The following is a 20445-nucleotide window of genomic DNA, read 5'->3' as shown; positions in this document are numbered from 1 at the left end:
AGCCAAATACTTAATATAGAAGCAATACTGATTACCGAAGGAAAAAAAAAAAGAAAGATGAGAAATAAATCACGCAAAACATGACTCCATTTCTTCTTAAAAATTTCAAAACCTTAAGTGTTGAAATGTTAACCAACAAGTGAATTAAGTAAGTTAAGTGAACCAACAAGTCCCAAAATGTGCAAAATTAGATATATTACTTATAATCATATAAAAAGCTTTTGTGGTAACAACCATAACCTTTTGAAGCAGAATTTTCATTAAACTTATTTTTAACAATTTCTTTCGTTATTTTGTTTAGGTCAGAATAAGTGAAAAATATTATATTTCGCATTTTAATAATTTATGAAATATAGCATCCAAACAATAGTTTTTCGAATTTGCACTTATTTAAATCTAAGAGATACAGCAATTCAACTTTGAAATTTCTTTAATTTGCAAAATCATTTACTTATAAATTTTTGAACAAATTTAGTTTGAAAAAAATTTTTTTTTTTCAAATAACTTTTTTTTAGATTTTAGTACAAATATAATCCCGATAATTTAATAGATTTTTTTAGTAACTACAGACAGTTTTTCATAATTAAAAAGTACCAAAATATATTTTTGCTTTTAATTAAAGCGTCAGAAAGAAAATTTAAAAAAAGGGACGCCGGTGTCACATCTGCGTCAAAGGGATAAACCATTACTTATACGAAATTATCTCCGAATACGTAAATAAATCTTCCTCAAAGGAAACAAGTATGTAATTTTATGTTAATGCAGCATCATAAGTAAATCCTTAGTCTGTCTACACTTTTCAACAACTATTTATTTGAATTAATGCTTAAATAGAAGAGTTTTCAAGATGGCCGTAATCAATTCAAAAGTCGAACATTAAACATTCTGTGGGGATGGTTCTCATCACCAAATGCAAATATACTAGCTAACTAAACACATTTTTAATCCATTCAGCAGAAAGACTGTTTACTTGATGCCTTGAACCCGCATCCGTTCAAAGGCCTGAAGATTCTTCAACTCCAGATACCTTAAGCAAGCACTAGAAATAGAGGTCGGGATATTGATGCCAGAAAGGTTAGGCATGAGCGAGACCAGCATAATTTAAACCCTTTTTTAACAAAATAAAAAATACCTATATCATAAATTATATCTCTTTTTAACATAAATTATGTCTAAGTTGTAAGATTGTTTTTACAAGGTTTGGATTTCAAATATTCGTGGAAATGTTATAGATAGGCCTATGCAAATTCACTAGATAAGCACGTGTAAGTATGGTAAAATTATTTGAGGTTTATTTTCTTTAAAATAAATTAAGCAAAAGATTCATTTTGAATTGACAGCGAAACAAAATAGCAATTTTTCAATAAATTCTGATGACTAAATGAAACTATATTATCTATAACTTTAAGTTAGTATTTCTAATTTTTTAAGGCTGCTAAATCTGTTATAAATATAATAAAATAAGCACGGTATATTTCAATAAGATTAATGGAATTAAAATCGGAATAGAAATGCAAAAGTCAATTAATAAACTTTGATAGACAGGGGGAGCTGTAGTTTCTAATCCCTTCCGAACATAGTGTTGTAAAATAATAATTCTATTGGTAAACGGATCACAGAAGATTTAATATATTTTTCGATTTTGTGTCATTCGAAAAGTCTACTAAGAAAGCAAGTTTGTCCTTGTCATCTGACTTAACAGAATGTAAAAAGTCAGGAAATTGAACATTAACATTTGTATTAGCTTTGAGTTTTTGTACATTAGCTTTGAGTTTAATCAGTCCATCAAGGAGCCTTCGAACGACTATCGATGTTCAACTCCGTAGCATTGTAATTTTGAACCTAACATAAACGACGAGAAAATTCTTGGATCAAGCATTGGAACAAACTAACCTCTGTTGAAGAATTCTTGAAGGAACTAATCCGCATGGAAAGGAAAACTACGAAAACTTTCTACGGTTAGCCTGACGGCAAGGAAATTCTAACTCATGATCCGGCTGCAACTGAGAATATTTTACGTCAGCACTATGGTCGGTGGGAGCCCATTTCGTATCAATCAGTCACAGCTCGGTTTCGAACCTGGCACACCTCACCTCAATAGGACGCGAAAGCTCTATCTCCTAAGCCACCTCGGGTCTCAACATATAAATGTGTAAAATCATAGCCCTACAAACAGTACTTTTTTCCCTTCTAATTATACTCTGTTATTTTCTAAGCAAACTTACTTCCAAAGGCCGATCGTAATTTTGCTTCCGAACTCTTAACAAACATTTAAATAAACACATACAAACAACCTACGTCAAATGGAGCATCTCTTTGATACTTAAAAAAAAAAAAAAAAAAAAAAAAAAAAGGATAGAAAATTCTACGACATACATCACAACAAGCCTAGGGCGAAATTAAAATATCTTCTAGAAAAAGTTTAATATCTTTCTTCAGGATTGAAGATGTTTTTTACTACCGAATTGATTTTGTTGCCAAGATGAGTTTTTCAAGGCAAATTTCGAGGAAAAGGTCTTATTAAAATAAATAGAGCTCAGAAAAAGTACGGTAAGCGACTATGAAAACTTTTTTTTCTCAATTTCTTAATTCAACAAACTAAACACGTCCAATCTTTCAACATAGTTGATAAAGAGGCGATTTTTGGATCAGCCACCGCCTAGTCGACGTCAAATTTTTATCCACTTAATGATAAGAAATGATACAAAAATAAAGAGGAGTCATCGTTTCATATTTCTAACGCAGGATTCTCGGCGGCACGTCTCCAATGATGCTGATAAAAAAATGGATAAAAAATGACAGACATCAAAAAAATGAAATTTTAAAAAAATCCCTCTCAAATGACAACTACTTTAAGCTCTGAATAAATATCCGTATTTTGAATAAACAGGAAAATAAATAAGCAATGAATAATAAGCAGCTCATGTATATCAGGAGTGGGAAGAGGGGGGAAAGCAAGTACCTTATGATCCTCTGCACTTAAAAGGGAATATCGCTCCAAAAGACTATCAATATTTTGAGGGAAATACAAAAAGGTAACCGCGTAACTGGTTGTAAACAAAACAGTTCGATAACACTGACACTTAAAAGTTAAGAAGTGACATAATTTACCGTGATTTTTTCGAGTTTATAAGTGAATGATAATAATGTAAAAAGTGATTCATTTTATTATAAAGATATACACATTTTTAACAAATTTTATAGTATTTCCTTGTTTAATAATTCTACCTTTTTCAAACAAATTTTCTTTTAAACAACTGTTATATAAGAAAAAAAAACTTATTCACAGTATTGAAAAGAGCCCTTGGTATATTTAATTATTTTTTCAAAATGCGCATTTAGCTTTTTAAACACATTTCATTTTAAATTTAATTAAATGTGGGATTTAATACAATAAGGATAAGATATATATATATATATATATNTTTTTTATCAAAATTTCCTCAAAAACTTCAGCTTTTTTTTTCTTTTTTATTTAGTACACCATATATATATATAAAAATAAGGCATACTACGCCAAACACTAAATATGAAAAGAACTTTTCAAAGTATTCTTTGTACTCCGAAATGCTGTTTAAGTATAAAAAGACACAGAAATGTTATTTGATGCTTTAAAAATTAGGAGATCGTAAAAGTATCATCTAAAACTGATACAGGCTGGTTTAATGCAGAGTTTAACACGTTCACGCCGGGGTGACCCACCGGTGTGTCACGCTAGATTGTCTCATCTTGGCAGCGCACCGGAGTAAAAACTGGTAACAATAAATTTAATTTTTTAATTTTTTTCTGGGAATAATAAAAATCCATAACTATCAATTGTTTTTAACAGATGCAATTTTTATATTGAATTGCTTTTTCGCCGTGATAAATTTCCTTACAGTGAATTGTTATTGTTGAGAATAGATTAACTCCTCCCGAATATTATCTAATATTGAAATAGTTCTTCTACCAGTATTTTCACTTGTCCCAGCGTGAACGTGTTAAAGACACAAGAGCCGGAAATAATCATACTGCGCCAAATACAAACATCAGATCGTTTATTAGATTAAGCACTATTGCATTTCAATTTTTTATTTCCTGGACACGATTCTTCTCTTGGTTATGAATATATTTGCCATTTATGTACTTTGTTTTGCTTACTTATTAAATTATTTTACTTTTGTTAATTTATTAGTTGAATGGTGTTATGGACTAAAATATATGTAAAAAATTAAGATAAATCAAACAAATTATAAGAAAGAAATATCATGAGAATGCAAAACAGCTAGGAAGCGTAATCAGCCTTCAATACCTTTTATACAGTAGCCAATAATCTCAAATAGGTAACTAAAGGTGACAGAATGATAAAATATCATCAGCTCATAACTAAAATCGTGCAAAAGGCGACAGTATGCTGTGTTAAACAGCGTACTTTCTTTCAATCAGCACAGCATTATCAATATAACATTTTTCTACTTACTATTTTGAACATAGCTACCACAGGAAATCTGGTTAATTTATTTTGATTATATTGGCATATCAGATTTAATTTATTCTAAAATAAAAAAGGAAGAGGAGAGAGAGAGAATCCGATTGCATCCGGATGAGGAAAACGTATGAAAATCAGCTAAAGACAGAATTTATGATATGGCAGGTTTGTTTATCTAGTCAAACTTTATGGTGCAGCACCGTAAACAGCTGTTTCGATTGAATGAATAATGAGGACTTAAGTATGAGTAAATCAATCGGACAGAGTTAATTGCCTTTACAAGGGAATGGGAATTCTACAGCTGTTTGTTTTGTTTCCCCCTCGCTTCAGAAACAGGACGAGATTGCGCGTTTCAGATAAATTCATAAATCCATTTTCTTCGAAATTTTCGATTCCAAGGTCGAGTTGATGCAATTTTAGCGGCGTGGGCTCCCTGTTATTTATTTTGCTCAATGAGCTTTCAGTGTTTACTAATTGATACGCATGACTGTCTCATATTCAAACATATATGTATATCAATACATATTTGAAAATTAAACAGAAGCCAAGATAGTTTTAATAACACAAAGCAATTTTCATTTTCCTTTCAGTACGTTTTTGAAACTTTAAAAATACCTAATTAATATTTTAGAGTTCAATAATTATGTAATTTAATGAACTAAAAGTAATTCTAGCTTTACTTGGACCACTGGAGGAAAAAAAAAACGATTTTTGTTTTTTAATATTATTATTTTTCTTTTCAATTCGGTTTTACAGAGAATAATGCCAAATATGGAATAAATACGGAAATTTGATTGTTCAGTAATTGTAATAAAAAACGAATAACACACCTTCATGCAGATATTTTAAACAATCAGATATGGATTCAAAAATCTGCATATATTTGTAAATCTGGATTTATCTACATTAAAATGAAAAACTTCTACATTTAATGGAACCTCAATAAATTATTTTATTTTTTGCCATAGAAATATCATTTTAGAATCGTTCGTTATCTTTAAGTATCCTAACTACTCGAAATTTATATTATTTACATCAAACAATAAAAATTATTATTATTCACATTAAACAATAAAATTATTATTTAATAATATAAAAATTACAAATCAAGAATAGTAGAAAGCTAAAAAAATTTAAAAAAAAAGAAAGAATATATTATAGAAAATTCGCTGCTCCAAATTTGAACTGATAATACAGATAGTGACGGAATTTTTCCGCGAACTAAAGAATTTATTTAAAAAGTAAAAATCATGAGAGTCAAAATAAAATGGGCAAGGGAATAAATAACGCGTAAAATAAAAACGCAGTTAATACATAGCCTCAATATATACTGTTACGCAAAATAATACCCAATGATAAAATAATTACAGCTTTCAACCTTACTTTAAAATAAACTTATTTGAAAGAAAATTATAGAAGTTATTTGCTGAGCAAACGATCACTATACTATAAAAGCACGTAACAGGATATTAACTTTAATAAGTATTTGAATAACAGTTATTTTGCTGCAATTTCTGAAGGTCACAGATTCCAAACAAAATTTCTTCACCAACACAAATACTATTTATAAATATTCTTTTTGAGTTTTTTGCTCAAAAAAACCAGTCGGGCCGTTGACCTCGGGGCCCAAGTCCGGCGACAGGTTGAGTGTCGCCCTAGATCCCGCCATAAAATTGACCGTAGGAGGCATAACCTGGCACTGCGAGGTGAGAAAATTAGAAAACGCGCGTAATAAATAAATAAATAAATGGGATGTGACACGGTAATGGACCATAGCCATGAGCTTTGTTTATTTGCTAAGAAGTAAAGAAAGCATCCAAGAAAGAAATCTAATCAATTTTAAGTAAAACCATTAATGAATAGTTTTACTTTATGTGAAACAGAGAATGTAATCAAACTAAAACCTGAATGGAACAGGTACATTTAAAATTATAACTGAAGAACTTATTAGATGAAGATTCTGAAACGTTAATAATTTAGGCTTTATTGTTTGGGCTCATAAAAATGAATGAAAACCAAGAATTATTCCTTGATTTTAATAACTTCCATCAATAATTCTTATCAAGATAAAAAAAAATTCGCCTGTTTTGCTCAGATAAATCTTTTCGTTAAATTAACAGATTGTTTTATATTAAGGTTTGAAAAGTTTTTGACGATTCACGGTTTTAAAATGTTTTTATCCCTCATGCCAAAGAACCCTTTATGACATAGTTTTTGTCAAGAGTCAAAAACCCGAAATTTCAGAGTAAAGATAATTATTAGCCATTATAAATCATAAGTATTAAGAGATAAACATACATATAAAATTATAAGTGATTAATCAATAATGTTCTTGAATTATTTTGATATTAAACTCTCTCTTTGAACAATAAATAAAATGTTTTGAAGCCTTTTGTACTCCCAAGTTCTTTGTTCAGATTTTTATGAATATGAATAAGATAGAAATCCGAAGCTATTCTTTCGATTGATGCTGAATTGCATAGTTTAGAAAGTAGACGTACTAAAGCTATTTTAACATAATAACAAGTAACTAGGAAATTTATTCTAATAACAGTACGAAATATTAATGGTAATTAAATGAAATCCTTGAATTGAATGATTGAAAAAATTTATTAACTCATTTAATTAAACAAGCATTTATATTATTATAAATAATTAATTCACTAATCAGTGAATATGCATCAATATAATTAATTTTAGTTTACTAATATTGAAAATATGTCATATAAGCAGGAGTGCGGAACATGCCTAATAATCCCTATGAACTAAGTTTCTTTTTTTTATCAAAATTTCCTCAAAAACTTCAGCTTTTTTTTTCTTTTTTATTTAGTACACCAACTTTTTCAAAATATTTTTATAAAATAAAGTTTACATAAAAAAAAAGAAGAAAAAAATTTGATTTTGCACAATTCCTGAATAAACGAGCATGTGTGTTATAAAATAATATAAATCAAAATATATTGTTGTTGTTGTTAATTTACGTCGCACTAGAGCTGCACAATGGGCTATTGGCGACGGTCTGGGAAACATCCCGGAGGATGATCCGAAGACATGCCATCACAATTTTGATCCTCTGCGGAGGGGATGGCACCCCCGCTTCGGTAGCCTGACGACCTGCACGCGAAGTCGAGCCCTTTACGGTAGCACAGTTTAACGAGGACCAATACCGCACACCCTCGGTGCCTACGTAGACTGATCCAAGTGGTCAACCACCCGCACACTGACCGTAGTCAGTGATGCTTGACTTCGGTGATCTGCTGGGAACCGTGTCTTAACGATCAGCAATAATTTATTAAATTAAATTTAAGGTCTCATTTACTAACTAACGGAATTCCAACTAATAAATGCACAGATTGACATACGTTTCTTTTAACAAATTTTTCAAAGCGACACATTTTTTAACAAAAAAATTTTTATGAATCTTTTTAGACCAAAGATTTTCCCATTGCTATCTGAATTTCCACCAAAGCCTTGTTCACGTGGTCAGACATATTTTCTCCCCTGCATATAATTAACATCAACAAATATTGAGAATCAATAACAAAAATTATATGTTGAAATCAGACAATAACTGGGGAACACTTTAACGTTACTTAATCAAAAAAATCTGCCTAAATTGTAACATAAAAGTATTAAAATCAATATTTAGATTGATAAAAGATTAACAACTCATAGTTATTACCTGTAATATAAACAGAATAGTTATAATTTGGCAACATTTTTTATATGTGATATATATTAAAAGATTATAGAAGTATGTAATGCAAGTATTGTGCATGATTTAGTATCTGATAAAATGTCTCCTATGTCAAAAAAGAAACCTGCCCTATGTTTTTGACGAATTTAGACAATTAATGTTTATCGTAGGTACTTTTCGAGGTTTTTGACGTATTTGTCAAAACCCAGTTTTTGGCGTCAAATAACAAACCCTGTTTAAATTGCTTTACTTCGAGTTGAATGCACTCAAAACAATGACTTCTTAATTTTTCTAAGCTTTGAAAAACATCCTTCATTTTAAATAGTTTCTAAAAGAATTATAACAGAGAATGAATTATAGTACACAAAAATATTTTTTTAATGTTTCCTAAGGCACTGGGCAAATTATCTTAGCATATTCAATCATTCAATATCAACAAATAAAACATTTAATAATTCTAACCACGTAAACCTAAACTCCTGAATAGTTAATTAAAAAAGATCATTTAAAAATTTCAACAATGTTTTTATCGTTAAACATAACACAATTATTCTAATCATCTCACTTTTAGCCAAGCAAACAAAGTTTTGTGAAACATACGCTGACAGAGAACTATTAACACTTCTAAAATCGATATCGACAGTTTGGTATGTAAACACAGTGTATCAGTGATGAATGATTTTTAACCATTTATTAAAGAAAGAGTTTGTTTAGCTTAAACAAACAGTAAGTGCATTTTTTTCTTCCATTATTATTATTTTTTTAAACTGCAGTTTGCATTCAACTAAATATTTATTTCTTTAGCATGGTTTATACATCATTAGATCAAGCATCAATTTTCAGATTTTTGTACAATTTGTGGAAAATAAGAATAAACTAATGTGAAAAATGTTACTAAAATTTTTTTTAAAAATTTTACTATCTTTTTTTATTATCAAGAGCTATCTGTTTAGTTCAAACCTAATTTTAAACGATATTCCATTCTTTTATGTTAGTTCATCACTTTTATTGTATCGTAATATGTTAGAGAAAGTCATTTGATCCAGTGATGCTTAACACACAACACAGTACATAAATTTAAAGCCCCTCTCTTTTTTATGGTATCCAATATGACCAGTTGTTATCATTCAGTGTAGGTAATGAGTATTAAGAGTATCAAATTACATGTTTTGAGGAAATTGCAGAGAAATTCTTTTAATAAGCTTTAGTATTGTGAAATACAATTTTAAGTGTTAATATAAACGGTAAAGCAACGCACTCCACAGTAAATATGATAGATAAATAATGTTATGAATTAGATATATATATAACTGATTTAATATATACATTTATAGTCGCCTGTGGCATCCATGTATAACGCAATGTTTTGAATAAAAAAAACATGACAAAAATATTTAAAAAAACATAACAATAAATTTGTAAAGACATAAGAATATTCATTTATAATTTTATTAATGTAACCTTTTTTTGCTTATTATAGCATAACTAATTTGTACAATTCTGGAACGATTATTTACGTTATATTTCCAGATTTACTTTAGTTTTATTTATGAAATTTAAATGACCTTAATGTGGCATTTCTAAGCGCTCCGGTGACGCAATCGGTTATAGTTGCTCACACCGCTGGTAGGAGGTAGTGAGTTCGATCCAAACAGCCTAAAAAAAACTGGCGAATATACGTAGCAAGATGCACATTAAATCTACCGTAGCTGAAACTCCCCTAGCTGATCGTGGTGTGCATGTTTGGAGAGAGTGGTTCCAGCCATAGCACAAGCGCCGTCTGATCAGGATCAAAATTAAGTGGCATTATCATACCAGTTAAAAGATAGAGACCCAAAAATGAGGTAAGGTGCCGTGGTTGGGTGATGATGTGGCATTTCCATAATAATATTTAAGACTTTTATTAGAAGATTATACCCTATTATATAATATTTTACCATTGATCATTACTAATTTTGCAAGTAAATCATTAAAAAAGTTTTTAACTATTAAACAAACTCATGACTCATAAAAATGCAATCTAACAACTAGTTAAATTACAGTATTTCATAATCTTTAGATATTTATTCAAATTCATTTACGATCCGGATTCTTTGGCAAGATGAAAAGAGATACTCCGGATGGGAACGGAAATGTCATCGGATGCTTTTATTAATGCAATCGACGCATCTCCGATTAAATATCCAACTGGGTAATGCAAGCTATTTCCTGTAACCGGACATACCATTTCATTAACTGGCGTTATCAAAAACAATCAAGTAATGTCTGCCTAATTCAGAGGTGTCAAACGATTAGAGAAAAAATGATTATATAGCTCGTTATAAAAGTGAGGAAGAAAAAAAGTTAGGTAATATATTTAATAATTAGTAACGTAAAACACTGTCTTGATTGATTGTTATAGTGAATGTTATTGTCAAATTAATTGAAATATTTATTGCATTATTATTGCACTACAGGCACTTACTTTTTTTTTTTCAGAAAAAATATTAAATATGGGTTCCATATTGATAACACCCTCGTTATAGAGCATAAGTCGATAAACAATAAAAAAAGAATGATACATCCAAATGAGCGATACAACAAAGGTCCTTATAAGGATACAAATTAATAAGATTACAAACAAGTGTATCAGAACAACTTTGTCAATGAAAATATCTGTAAATAATTACAAAAAATTTTAGTTCGTAAATTTTTTTTTTACGGAACTCTGAAAAACAGGATATTCTCGAAATTCTTTTTTTTTTTTTTCGTATTAGTGTTTTACACCCATAATATTGATTTTCAANTTTTCAGGAGCTTTCAAGGGGGGGGGGGGGCTTGGTAATGTAACCCTCAATCAAAATCAGGCCCTGGTCCGAGATTTCCTCATCGAACACATAGTAGCCATATCTAATAATTTTTAGGATAGCCATTTGAATTTTTTTGAAACAAAATAAGCTTATTTTGTAAAGCTACCAAATAAGCTTATTTTGTAATAAGCTACCAAAGTAGCACAAATACATAACTATTAAATTTCAACCTTAATCCTTAGGATTTAAATATTTGATTTTGCGTGTACACATAATCATTAGAAATTCGTAAGAGTGTTATTTTTTATTATGTTCTTCAACACAGAGCAATCCTATTCCACCACAGGCTTGTCAGAACATATTAAGTATTCCATAACTTCTTTCAGGAATTAAGACATGTAAGATTACCGCCACGCATTCACAGAACATCCCCTTCCTCTCCTTTCACCCTTTCTCGCACATCCGAAGAAAGAAACCATTTTGGAATTGCTAACTCGGATATCAAATTGCTACAATTTTTTCATTTTTATTTTCGGATCGTCTCGACGGTCAATTAGAAATAATATGCCTTCTGAGAAAAATTATTGGTTCAAAACAGGTTCATGAATTGTGCCCACAGCAGCATGGAAATGATACTGAAAAGAAAATCTCCCGCATAAAAGCTGGTTCATCTAGTAGTCTATCCCATGCAAAAAAGCCATAATTATTAAGGTTATTGATACCAAAGTACTTTTTTTTCATTTATGTTAATAGAGAGACAAGCTATAAATTTAATGTTAACAAAAAGGCTAAATTACATGGCTTGGCGTGTTTCCGTTTTAAACACTGAAATTTTCATTGAAAAGAGTATTCAAATACATACATTCATACCAGTTTACAACTCAACTCGTCAATTTTAAGGCATTCACTATTGGTAGCACCTATCGGAGTAATCGTTTTTTGAAATAACTCCGTTTGCTCTTTTCTTCTCTACCTTCATATAGTCTGAATAAATAAGGAATAAATAAAAGAAATATTCATAACTTTAAAAAATAAAAAAAAAAAGAAATATTCACAACTAAAAAAAAAAAAATCACTCTAAAAAATTAACTCCATAATGATTAGAAACTTTTTAATGACGATTTATTTTATGTATATGATATAAAAATAAATACGCACACCAACTGCATTGAATTAAATTTACAAGCAATAGGAATAATGTTGTTGTCGTAGACCAGTGTTTCCCAAAGTGTGGTACGCGTACCCCCAAGAGAACGGGAACATATTTTATAGGGGATACGCGTTCTTATGCGAAATATCTTGCAACAAACGAAAATTTCAAAAAAAAAAATTTTTTTAAACAAAGCTAGCCACGAAAATTTACGATTACGTATTTTTCTATTGGCTATTTTTTGCAGAGTTAACAGTTAATAATTAGTGGTGTCAACAGCTAGTTGTGTTTTCTAACTTTTGTGCAATTTTTGTAAAGTAAAAAATACATTCACTTTTTTATTAGTGGTACACAGCGTTAGGAAAAATTTAGAAAGGGTACACGAAAGTCATAAGTTCGGGAAACACTGTCGTAGACCATAAAGGCAAGGGGTGCGATTGTTCTTATTTTCCAGTGGCGCCATCTATGGCCAAGAATTAGACTTCAGCCACACCCATACGTCACACCTGTTTATCGGCCGGACCCATTCATACATAGGTGGATTGTAATTTTAACCTGAACCCAGAGAACGAGCAAACTCCAATTCGGTACCCTCAGAGCTATAATTTGTTATGGAACATAGAGGACTTTGAGACTCCGCAGATTTAACGTGCACCAGTCATACAGGAATAATTAATTACAACAATAAAATCTAGCTATCTGGTCCCCAGCTTAATCACTAAACTGCAATATTATTGTTTCTTTCTCTTAGACACTTTCAACTTGTTATACGTTTTAATTTCGATGAAAAAGCATTTATTATCATAATTGGGTGTTCTTAAACATACACAATTTCAAGTTTTTACTTAAAACAGGTGAAAAAACGTCCCCATCCCTGAGAAATAATTTTTGTCGAGTTTTCACTATACGAGGTAATTATTATTATTATTATTTGCTTCTTAAAGAGTTCTAAGCGTAAATAAATTTGGGAACCAAAAATACCAGATTAGTATCAGCAAAATTAAGATATATTAGTGAAAAACCAGAGAAATGTGGAGTTATAAGTAAATAATATCGTTGCAACCGAACTCGTCGCCTTTACCTAACTCTCAATTTGATGAATGCACAGCCGTTGGAGGAGAATTTTAGTAGATTTGTTTTCAACTAACTATGCCTTTTAATAACAGATTTTTGAAATACGATGAAATAAGTAAACCAAAAAAGGACTCCAAACATACTCAGAAAAACGAAGAAGAAAATAAATACATAACTAGCATTTCACAGATATTAGAAAAATTTTATGAACCTATCGAAAAAAACGAAGACGGCCGTTTAGTTACGCTAAAAGCTTCCACGGAGCAAGGTACAGACACTGACTTAATGAATTTAAAAGACTTACTTCATCGAGAATTGGAGGGCTTTAAATACAATGAACCTGGGTTAGAATCGCGTATATGGGAGGTATATAGTGATTTGTTTGATGAGCTGATCCGCCAGGAAATAATATCCAGTCCGGAACGAGGGCTTCTTTGGTTAAAGATTAAAAACGAAATCCAAATCACTCTAAAATCAATCGATAAATGTAATAAAAGTTGCTTCGCCTATGGATTGAACAAACATCTCGGGTACAACAAAAGGATTGATTCTATAAAATCTGAAATACCAGAATTGGAAAAATTGGCGCGTCTAACTGAAGATAACGCCAACATTATGATGCAAGAATGGAAGAAGAGGAAAGAAGAGAGCGAAAACCAAGAACAAATAAAAAATATACAAAGAAATTTCTTCCAAGATCAGCTTACAAGAGCCAATGAAGAAATTAAACAGCAATTAATACAGCGATATGACCCCGAACACATATGGCTAAAAGACATAGATTCTTAAGTCAGTGATGTGTATATAATCCCAGTTTATAACATATAGTGTGCTATGAACATGGGCTACAAAAACTATTATATAATTAACGACTTGCAAGAATTTAAAGAAGGCTAAAATCGAGAATAATAAGTAAACTTATTTAGCAATTGCAAGCAAGTAAGCAAACAGCAACAATCAACATATTAATATTAGTTGATGAACTTGATTTCGCAATGCTTGCTTAAAATCACTGTTTCTTACATTTCTAAAAATGTCTAGTAAATTGTAAAAAATAACTAAATTGGCTAAAAAAACGTCAGAAATAACTTCTAAAGTTATTTATACAAACATGATTGTTAGAAATTTAGTTGTAAATTTTTATTACAAAAAATTGTTTTGTAATAGTTATAGCACTATTATGGTCAGCAGAACTTAAAGTTTTTATTAAGTTTTAAATTAAATTATAATATAAGAGAATGAGAATACAGAACTTTTACAGAAACTGTTATTAAAAACAAAATATTTTACAATATAGGAATACCTATATGCAATTTTATGCTTTATTATTAGGATCTTTTTGTAATTACAAATGAGGATTGAAAGAATAAATAAACATACATTAGTTCATACATAAAATAAAGCTTTAATTCATAGACTTTTTTTACCCCTATTCAAAATATCATACTCCTCAAACTTATAAACAATTAAAAAAAAGGGCTAAATAATAATTTATTATTCAGTCGTCACTTATTTTTTGCGAAATAATTTATTTTAATTATGAACCTCTTACGAACTCTCTAGTAAATAGAGGACTTTCGCTTTTTATATAAAACTTAATAAGATTGTATAAAAAAATTTATTATTACAAATGTCATGCAAATGCAAAAATAAAATTAAGTTTATTTTTAGCCAATAACTATGTCTGCAAACAATTTTTGAATTACATTGCATATTAAAACATGGATTTTTCAGAGCTAGTAGATTAATTGCACTTTATGTAATCAGTATCATTAAAATTTGATTGGCTTGCAAAGTGATCAGAAAAAGAAATCTTCATATAAGCAATGAGCTTTCTCATGCTAAATACTTAATATCTATTAAAATAATTTGAGGTTAATATACAACTGCATGATGAAAAATTATAAGTTCGGATGTTAATTAGCATGTGGTGTAAATACAAGTCTTAGTGATCTATGGCATGCTTTCAGAAATTTGTTTTGCAAATTGAGAAATTGGATCATAAAAAAATAACAGATAAAAAATACAAAAAAATATCACTAGGAATCAGACAATTTAAGTTCTTTTTCTTAAGTTATTATATACTAATGCATATATAAAAAATATTATAGTATGGCAAAAGTGTTAAGATTACCAATGCAGAAGCATGCTTTTAATATAATTTTTGGTACTAAAAACCTTATTAGAATAGAAATAAAGTTTATTAAAGAACTAGAAAACTTTAAAAAACACAAGTTTTACCCTCCTTCTAGGTTCTTCTGTAAGAAGAAACACTTATTTAATATTATAAATAAAAAAAAAGGAATAAATAAAAAAAAAAAAACAGGTGCAAAGAGCTTAAAATGAAAAGTTTTAATTACTATTTATTGAAATGTTAGGATCTAAATAATAATGCTATGATTCTTTAAATAATTACATGTGTTTAAATGCAGATAAGGGGAGAAAAACTACAAACACAAAACAAATTAAAAAATACTAGGAGTTGTTTACATATTTTTTATTTTTATTTTCGTCCATATTTATAGAGATGTTTTAGTAATTTAACAATAGTTTTAAGTAATATTCAACTAGAATAATACGTACAAATATGTATGAATTAATACACATAAGGAAAAACAAATTACCAACAAAAACCAAACCAGAAATCTCAGGTTTCATATACTTTTTTTTTCAGTTCACGCTTATGGGAATTAAGAATTTTTATCACATCATACTAACAAAAGTTTTAAATAAAGTATAATAAGAATAAAATTCAAGAAATTAAAAGTTCAAGTCTATTCGCTCTGAATGAAATTCACTATTCAATAATCTTACATTAATTAATTAAACTATCATCAAAACTCACACATAGCAACAATAAACAACTATAACTTTATATCTAAAATCTTCCTATTTTTAAAAACTCAACTGTCAATTCGGAGTAGTTGAAATGAATTTATAGACGAATCAATTTTTTAAAAAAAAAATTTTTTTGTATTTAGAAATGTATACAAAAAGTTAATAAAGTTGTGAAGAATTTAAGTTCAAAAATTATATAAGGATTTTATTAACTCCTCATTATTAAAGTTAAAATGATCACACATTTTTGGCTATAAATAAAATAAATATTTTAATTCCATAAGAAACGTACGTTACTATCAAAACAATGTACTTACCGAAAAATTCTTCCCATTTAAAATCATCGTCTGATTCAGGTTTAGTAACTGAATCGGACGATGTTTGGCACATTTCAACTTCTCTTGTTGACTTCTTTTCCATATAATTGAAAACCATCAATATATTCCATGTGTTTCCACTAGTTTCTAAATTGATACAAAACCTCTAATGCATCGTTCGTATATTAAAAGAACGAATTTTCAGTTAACCGCTGATTGTTCGATAGCAGTATTTCACCGGAAAGAACATGAGCGTAAGATTATCTTCACCGGAAATCGCAAAAACTGGATAAATATTAGGTGACACTGAGCTAATTTCGATCAAATATAGGACATATAACAAATTAATATCACTTAATAAGATCACATCACGATATGTTGTGCAATGAAAATTCTAGTCTCTTTGTTTACAAATTGTTTATAAAGTTACAGAACATTGTAAATTGAAATCGTGTTATAGTAGTTAATTAATATTTTCTACATTTATATACAAATAATAATAAAAAAAATGTTATCTGCAGAGTAAAATATCACAAAAATTATACGCACATTAACTCGTATTTTCCGATCGTCGGGCGTTGGAAATATTTGAAGATATATAATATAACATATCACAGAATGAACAAATTTTTTATACACTGTACGGTCTTACTAAATGTTTTGCATAATCCATATAATAGCTGAGTTGCAAACTCGAACAGAAAAAAAACACACAACTTTCTAAAACACACACCCCAACAACCGACATTTAAATCTCTTTATCGCTGTGTCTCATTCTAACGTCAAAAAACAGACGACTTTACAAACTGTGCGAAATCGGGGTTACACGAAACAAACAAAACGCTTCGCCAAATAAGTCGCCAATCCATTGACGACCTTGCATAAAAAAATCATAACTCAGTGAAAAAGTTTAATTTTGGTTAATTTAAACCATGAAAATAAATTTTTTAAATACAGGAGGTGTTTTATTTTCTTTGTGCCAATATTATATAGCAAAATAATCTAAAGTTCTATACGTTAAAGTTTAAAAATTCCACTTTATGTTATTAAATGGAACTTATAGGTTGCCAATTGAGTGCTAACAGCTGAATTGTGGAATATTTCATAAAGTAAGCAAGTTTTATTGGGAATAGTCCAATGCTTGAATCATTCAAAGGGGAGGGAAGAGGGTAAAGATCGAGTTGTTTCTAAACAAAGCGAGGGCGGGTAAAATGACATGGGAAATTCAAGGTTGCCTCTTATAACCTAATACGTTATAAAAAAAAATAATCTTATAATCAACTCATAATTACAGATCGTTTTAAAATAAGAGTGCAAAAATTTATTTGAATTATTTCTAATATTTTTTTCAGTTTTTATATTTTCAGTAAAAATTCTTATTTTATAATATTTATTGATATTTCTATTATAAATTGCTTAATTTTAAAAAATTTATTAATAAACGTTAATATCTAAAATTTTTAAAACTTCATTTGAAAAAAAAAAACAAGAATATAGTCAAAAAACTAAAATACTATAGTTGTAATTGTTGTTCCATAATAACTACGATATCAGGAAAATTCGGTTGGACACTAATAAAAAGATTATTGATCACGCCAAATAAAAATTTAACTCTGGGTAAGAAAACTTATCCTTTTCCTGTAACCGAAGACGTTTTTTCGTGTGAACGGGTGAAATTATTCGTTATTTTAGATACACTGTCGTTTTATATTAATATTTCTTTTTGTTGTCCAGATGTTCTTTATATCTATTGTACTATCAAACATAAAAATAAAGTCTTCCTGCGAATAGTATTAAACCAAATTCCGATGGAGGTTATAAAAATAAATTTTTCAAAAAATTTCTGAACTGATAAACGTTTTCTTTATTTCCGATATCTTTATAATAAAATCGTAGACAGTTAAAAACATTTTCCAAGACTATATCTTAGAATTGTTTATAACTGATAAACATTTTCTTTAAAACCTTTTAAATCTAATACACCAGCTGCGCTTGCAACTCGAGAAGAATACCGATGAAATCACATGGTTTTACCCAATCACGTAGTTGTGCATGTCTTGTAAATGTTATTAGGCTTGGTTTATTATCACGCTTGATCAGTTTTCAACTCAGTTTCAATTGGATACCTGCTAGCGAAGTCTCGCGAGTATGTGTGTCGAACTTGCTTGGCCTCTGAATTGTGGCCTAAACAAATGCCGCGATTTACCCACGCGTGGTGTCGCTTGCAGGTAAACAAATAATCATTTTGTTTTAAATTTTTTAAAAAGTTAAAGATAGAAAATAAATTAAGTTAAATTAAAATTTTTAAAAATATAATCAAAATATCATAATAAAGGAATTATTAAAATTAAAAAAATCACGAAATTTTGAGTTACAGTAATGTTAATTAGCATGTGGTGTAAATACAAGTCTTAGTGATCTATGGCATGCTTTCAGAAATTTGTTTTGCAAATTGAGAAATTGGATCATAAAAAAATAACAGATAAAAAATACAAAAAAATATCACTAGGAATCAGACAATTTAAGTTCTTTTTCTTAAGTTATTATATACTAATGCATATATAAAAAATATTATAGTATGGCAAAAGTGTTAAGATTACCAATGCAGAAGCATGCTTTTAATATAATTTTTGGTACTAAAAACCTTATTAGAATAGAAATAAAGTTTATTAAAGAACTAGAAAACTTTAAAAAACACAAGTTTTACCCTCCTTCTAGGTTCTTCTGTAAGAAGAAACACTTATTTAATATTATAAATAAAAAAAAAGGAATAAATAAAAAAAAACAGGTGCAAAGAGCTTAAGATGAAAAGTTTTAATTACTATTTATTGAAATGTTAGGATCTAAATAATTATGCTATGATTCTTTAAATAATTACATGTGTTTAAATGCAGATAAGGGGAGAAAAACTACAAACACAAAACAAATAAAAAAATACTAGGAGTTGTTTACATATTTTTTATTTTTATTTTCGTCCATATTTATAGAGATGTTTTAGTAATTTAACAATAGTTTTAAGTAATATTCAACTAGAATAATACGTACAAATATGTATGAATTAATACACATAAAGAAAAACAAATTACCAACAAAAACCAAACCAGAAATCTCAGGTTTCATATACTTTTTTTTTCAGTTCACGCTTATGGGAATTAAGAATTTTTATCACATCATACTAACAAAAGTTTTAAATAAAGTATAATAAGAATAAAATTCAAGAAATTAAAAGTTCAAGTCTATTCGCTCTGAATGAAATTCACTATTCAATAATCTTACATTAATTAATTAAACTATCATCAAAACTCACACATAGCAACAATAAACAACTATAACTTTATATCTAAAATCTTCCTATTTTTAAAAACTCAACTGTCAATTCGGAGTAGTTGAAATGAATTTATAGACGAATCAATTTTTTAAAAAAAAAATTTTTTTGTATTTAGAAATGTATACAAAAAGTTAATAAAGTTGTGAAGAATTTAAGTTCAAAAATTATATAAGGATTTTATTAACTCCTCATTATTAAAGTTAAAATGATCACACATTTTTGGCTATAAATAAAATAAATATTTTAATTCCATAAGAAACGTACGTTACTATCAAAACAATGTACTTACCGAAAAATTCTTCCCATTTAAAATCATCGTCTGATTCAGGTTTAGTAACTGAATCGGACGATGTTTGGCACATTTCAACTTCTCTTGTTGACTTCTTTTCCATATAATTGAAAACCATCAATATATTCCATGTGTTTCCACTAGTTTCTAAATTGATACAAAACCTCTAATGCATCGTTCGTATATTAAAAGAACGAATTTTCAGTTAACCGCTGATTGTTCGATAGCAGTATTTCACCGGAAAGAACATGAGCGTAAGATTATCTTCACCGGAAATCGCAAAAACTGGATAAATATTAGGTGACACTGAGCTAATTTCGATCAAATATAGGACATATAACAAATTAATATCACTTAATAAGATCACATCACGATATGTTGTGCAATGAAAATTCTAGTCTCTTTGTTTACAAATTGTTTATAAAGTTACAGAACATCGTAAATTGAAATCGTGTTATAGTAGTTAATTAATATTTTCTATATTTATATACAAAT

The 20445-nt window shown here is 28.9% G+C and overlaps 1 protein-coding gene across 1 annotated transcript in view; it reads right to left on the bottom strand.

Annotated features, from left to right (window-relative positions):
* Window positions 1-17128, bottom strand: part of LOC107440892 (uncharacterized) — an 80743-nt gene extending 63615 nt beyond the window's left edge. The window contains exon 1 of the mRNA XM_016053961.3: window positions 16334-17128. Coding sequence (XP_015909447.2) covers window positions 16334-16451 — 118 coding nt within the window. The 5' untranslated portion in view covers window positions 16452-17128. The remainder of the gene's footprint in view (window positions 1-16333) is intronic.
* Window positions 17129-20445: the final 3317 nt, after the last annotated feature.

This window comes from Parasteatoda tepidariorum, chromosome 3, assembly GCF_043381705.1.
Source record: "Parasteatoda tepidariorum isolate YZ-2023 chromosome 3, CAS_Ptep_4.0, whole genome shotgun sequence".
Classification (NCBI taxonomy): domain Eukaryota; kingdom Metazoa; phylum Arthropoda; class Arachnida; order Araneae; family Theridiidae; genus Parasteatoda; species Parasteatoda tepidariorum.
The sequence above is the reverse complement of the archived record's forward strand: the minus strand, read 5'-3'. Positions and strand labels throughout refer to the sequence as shown.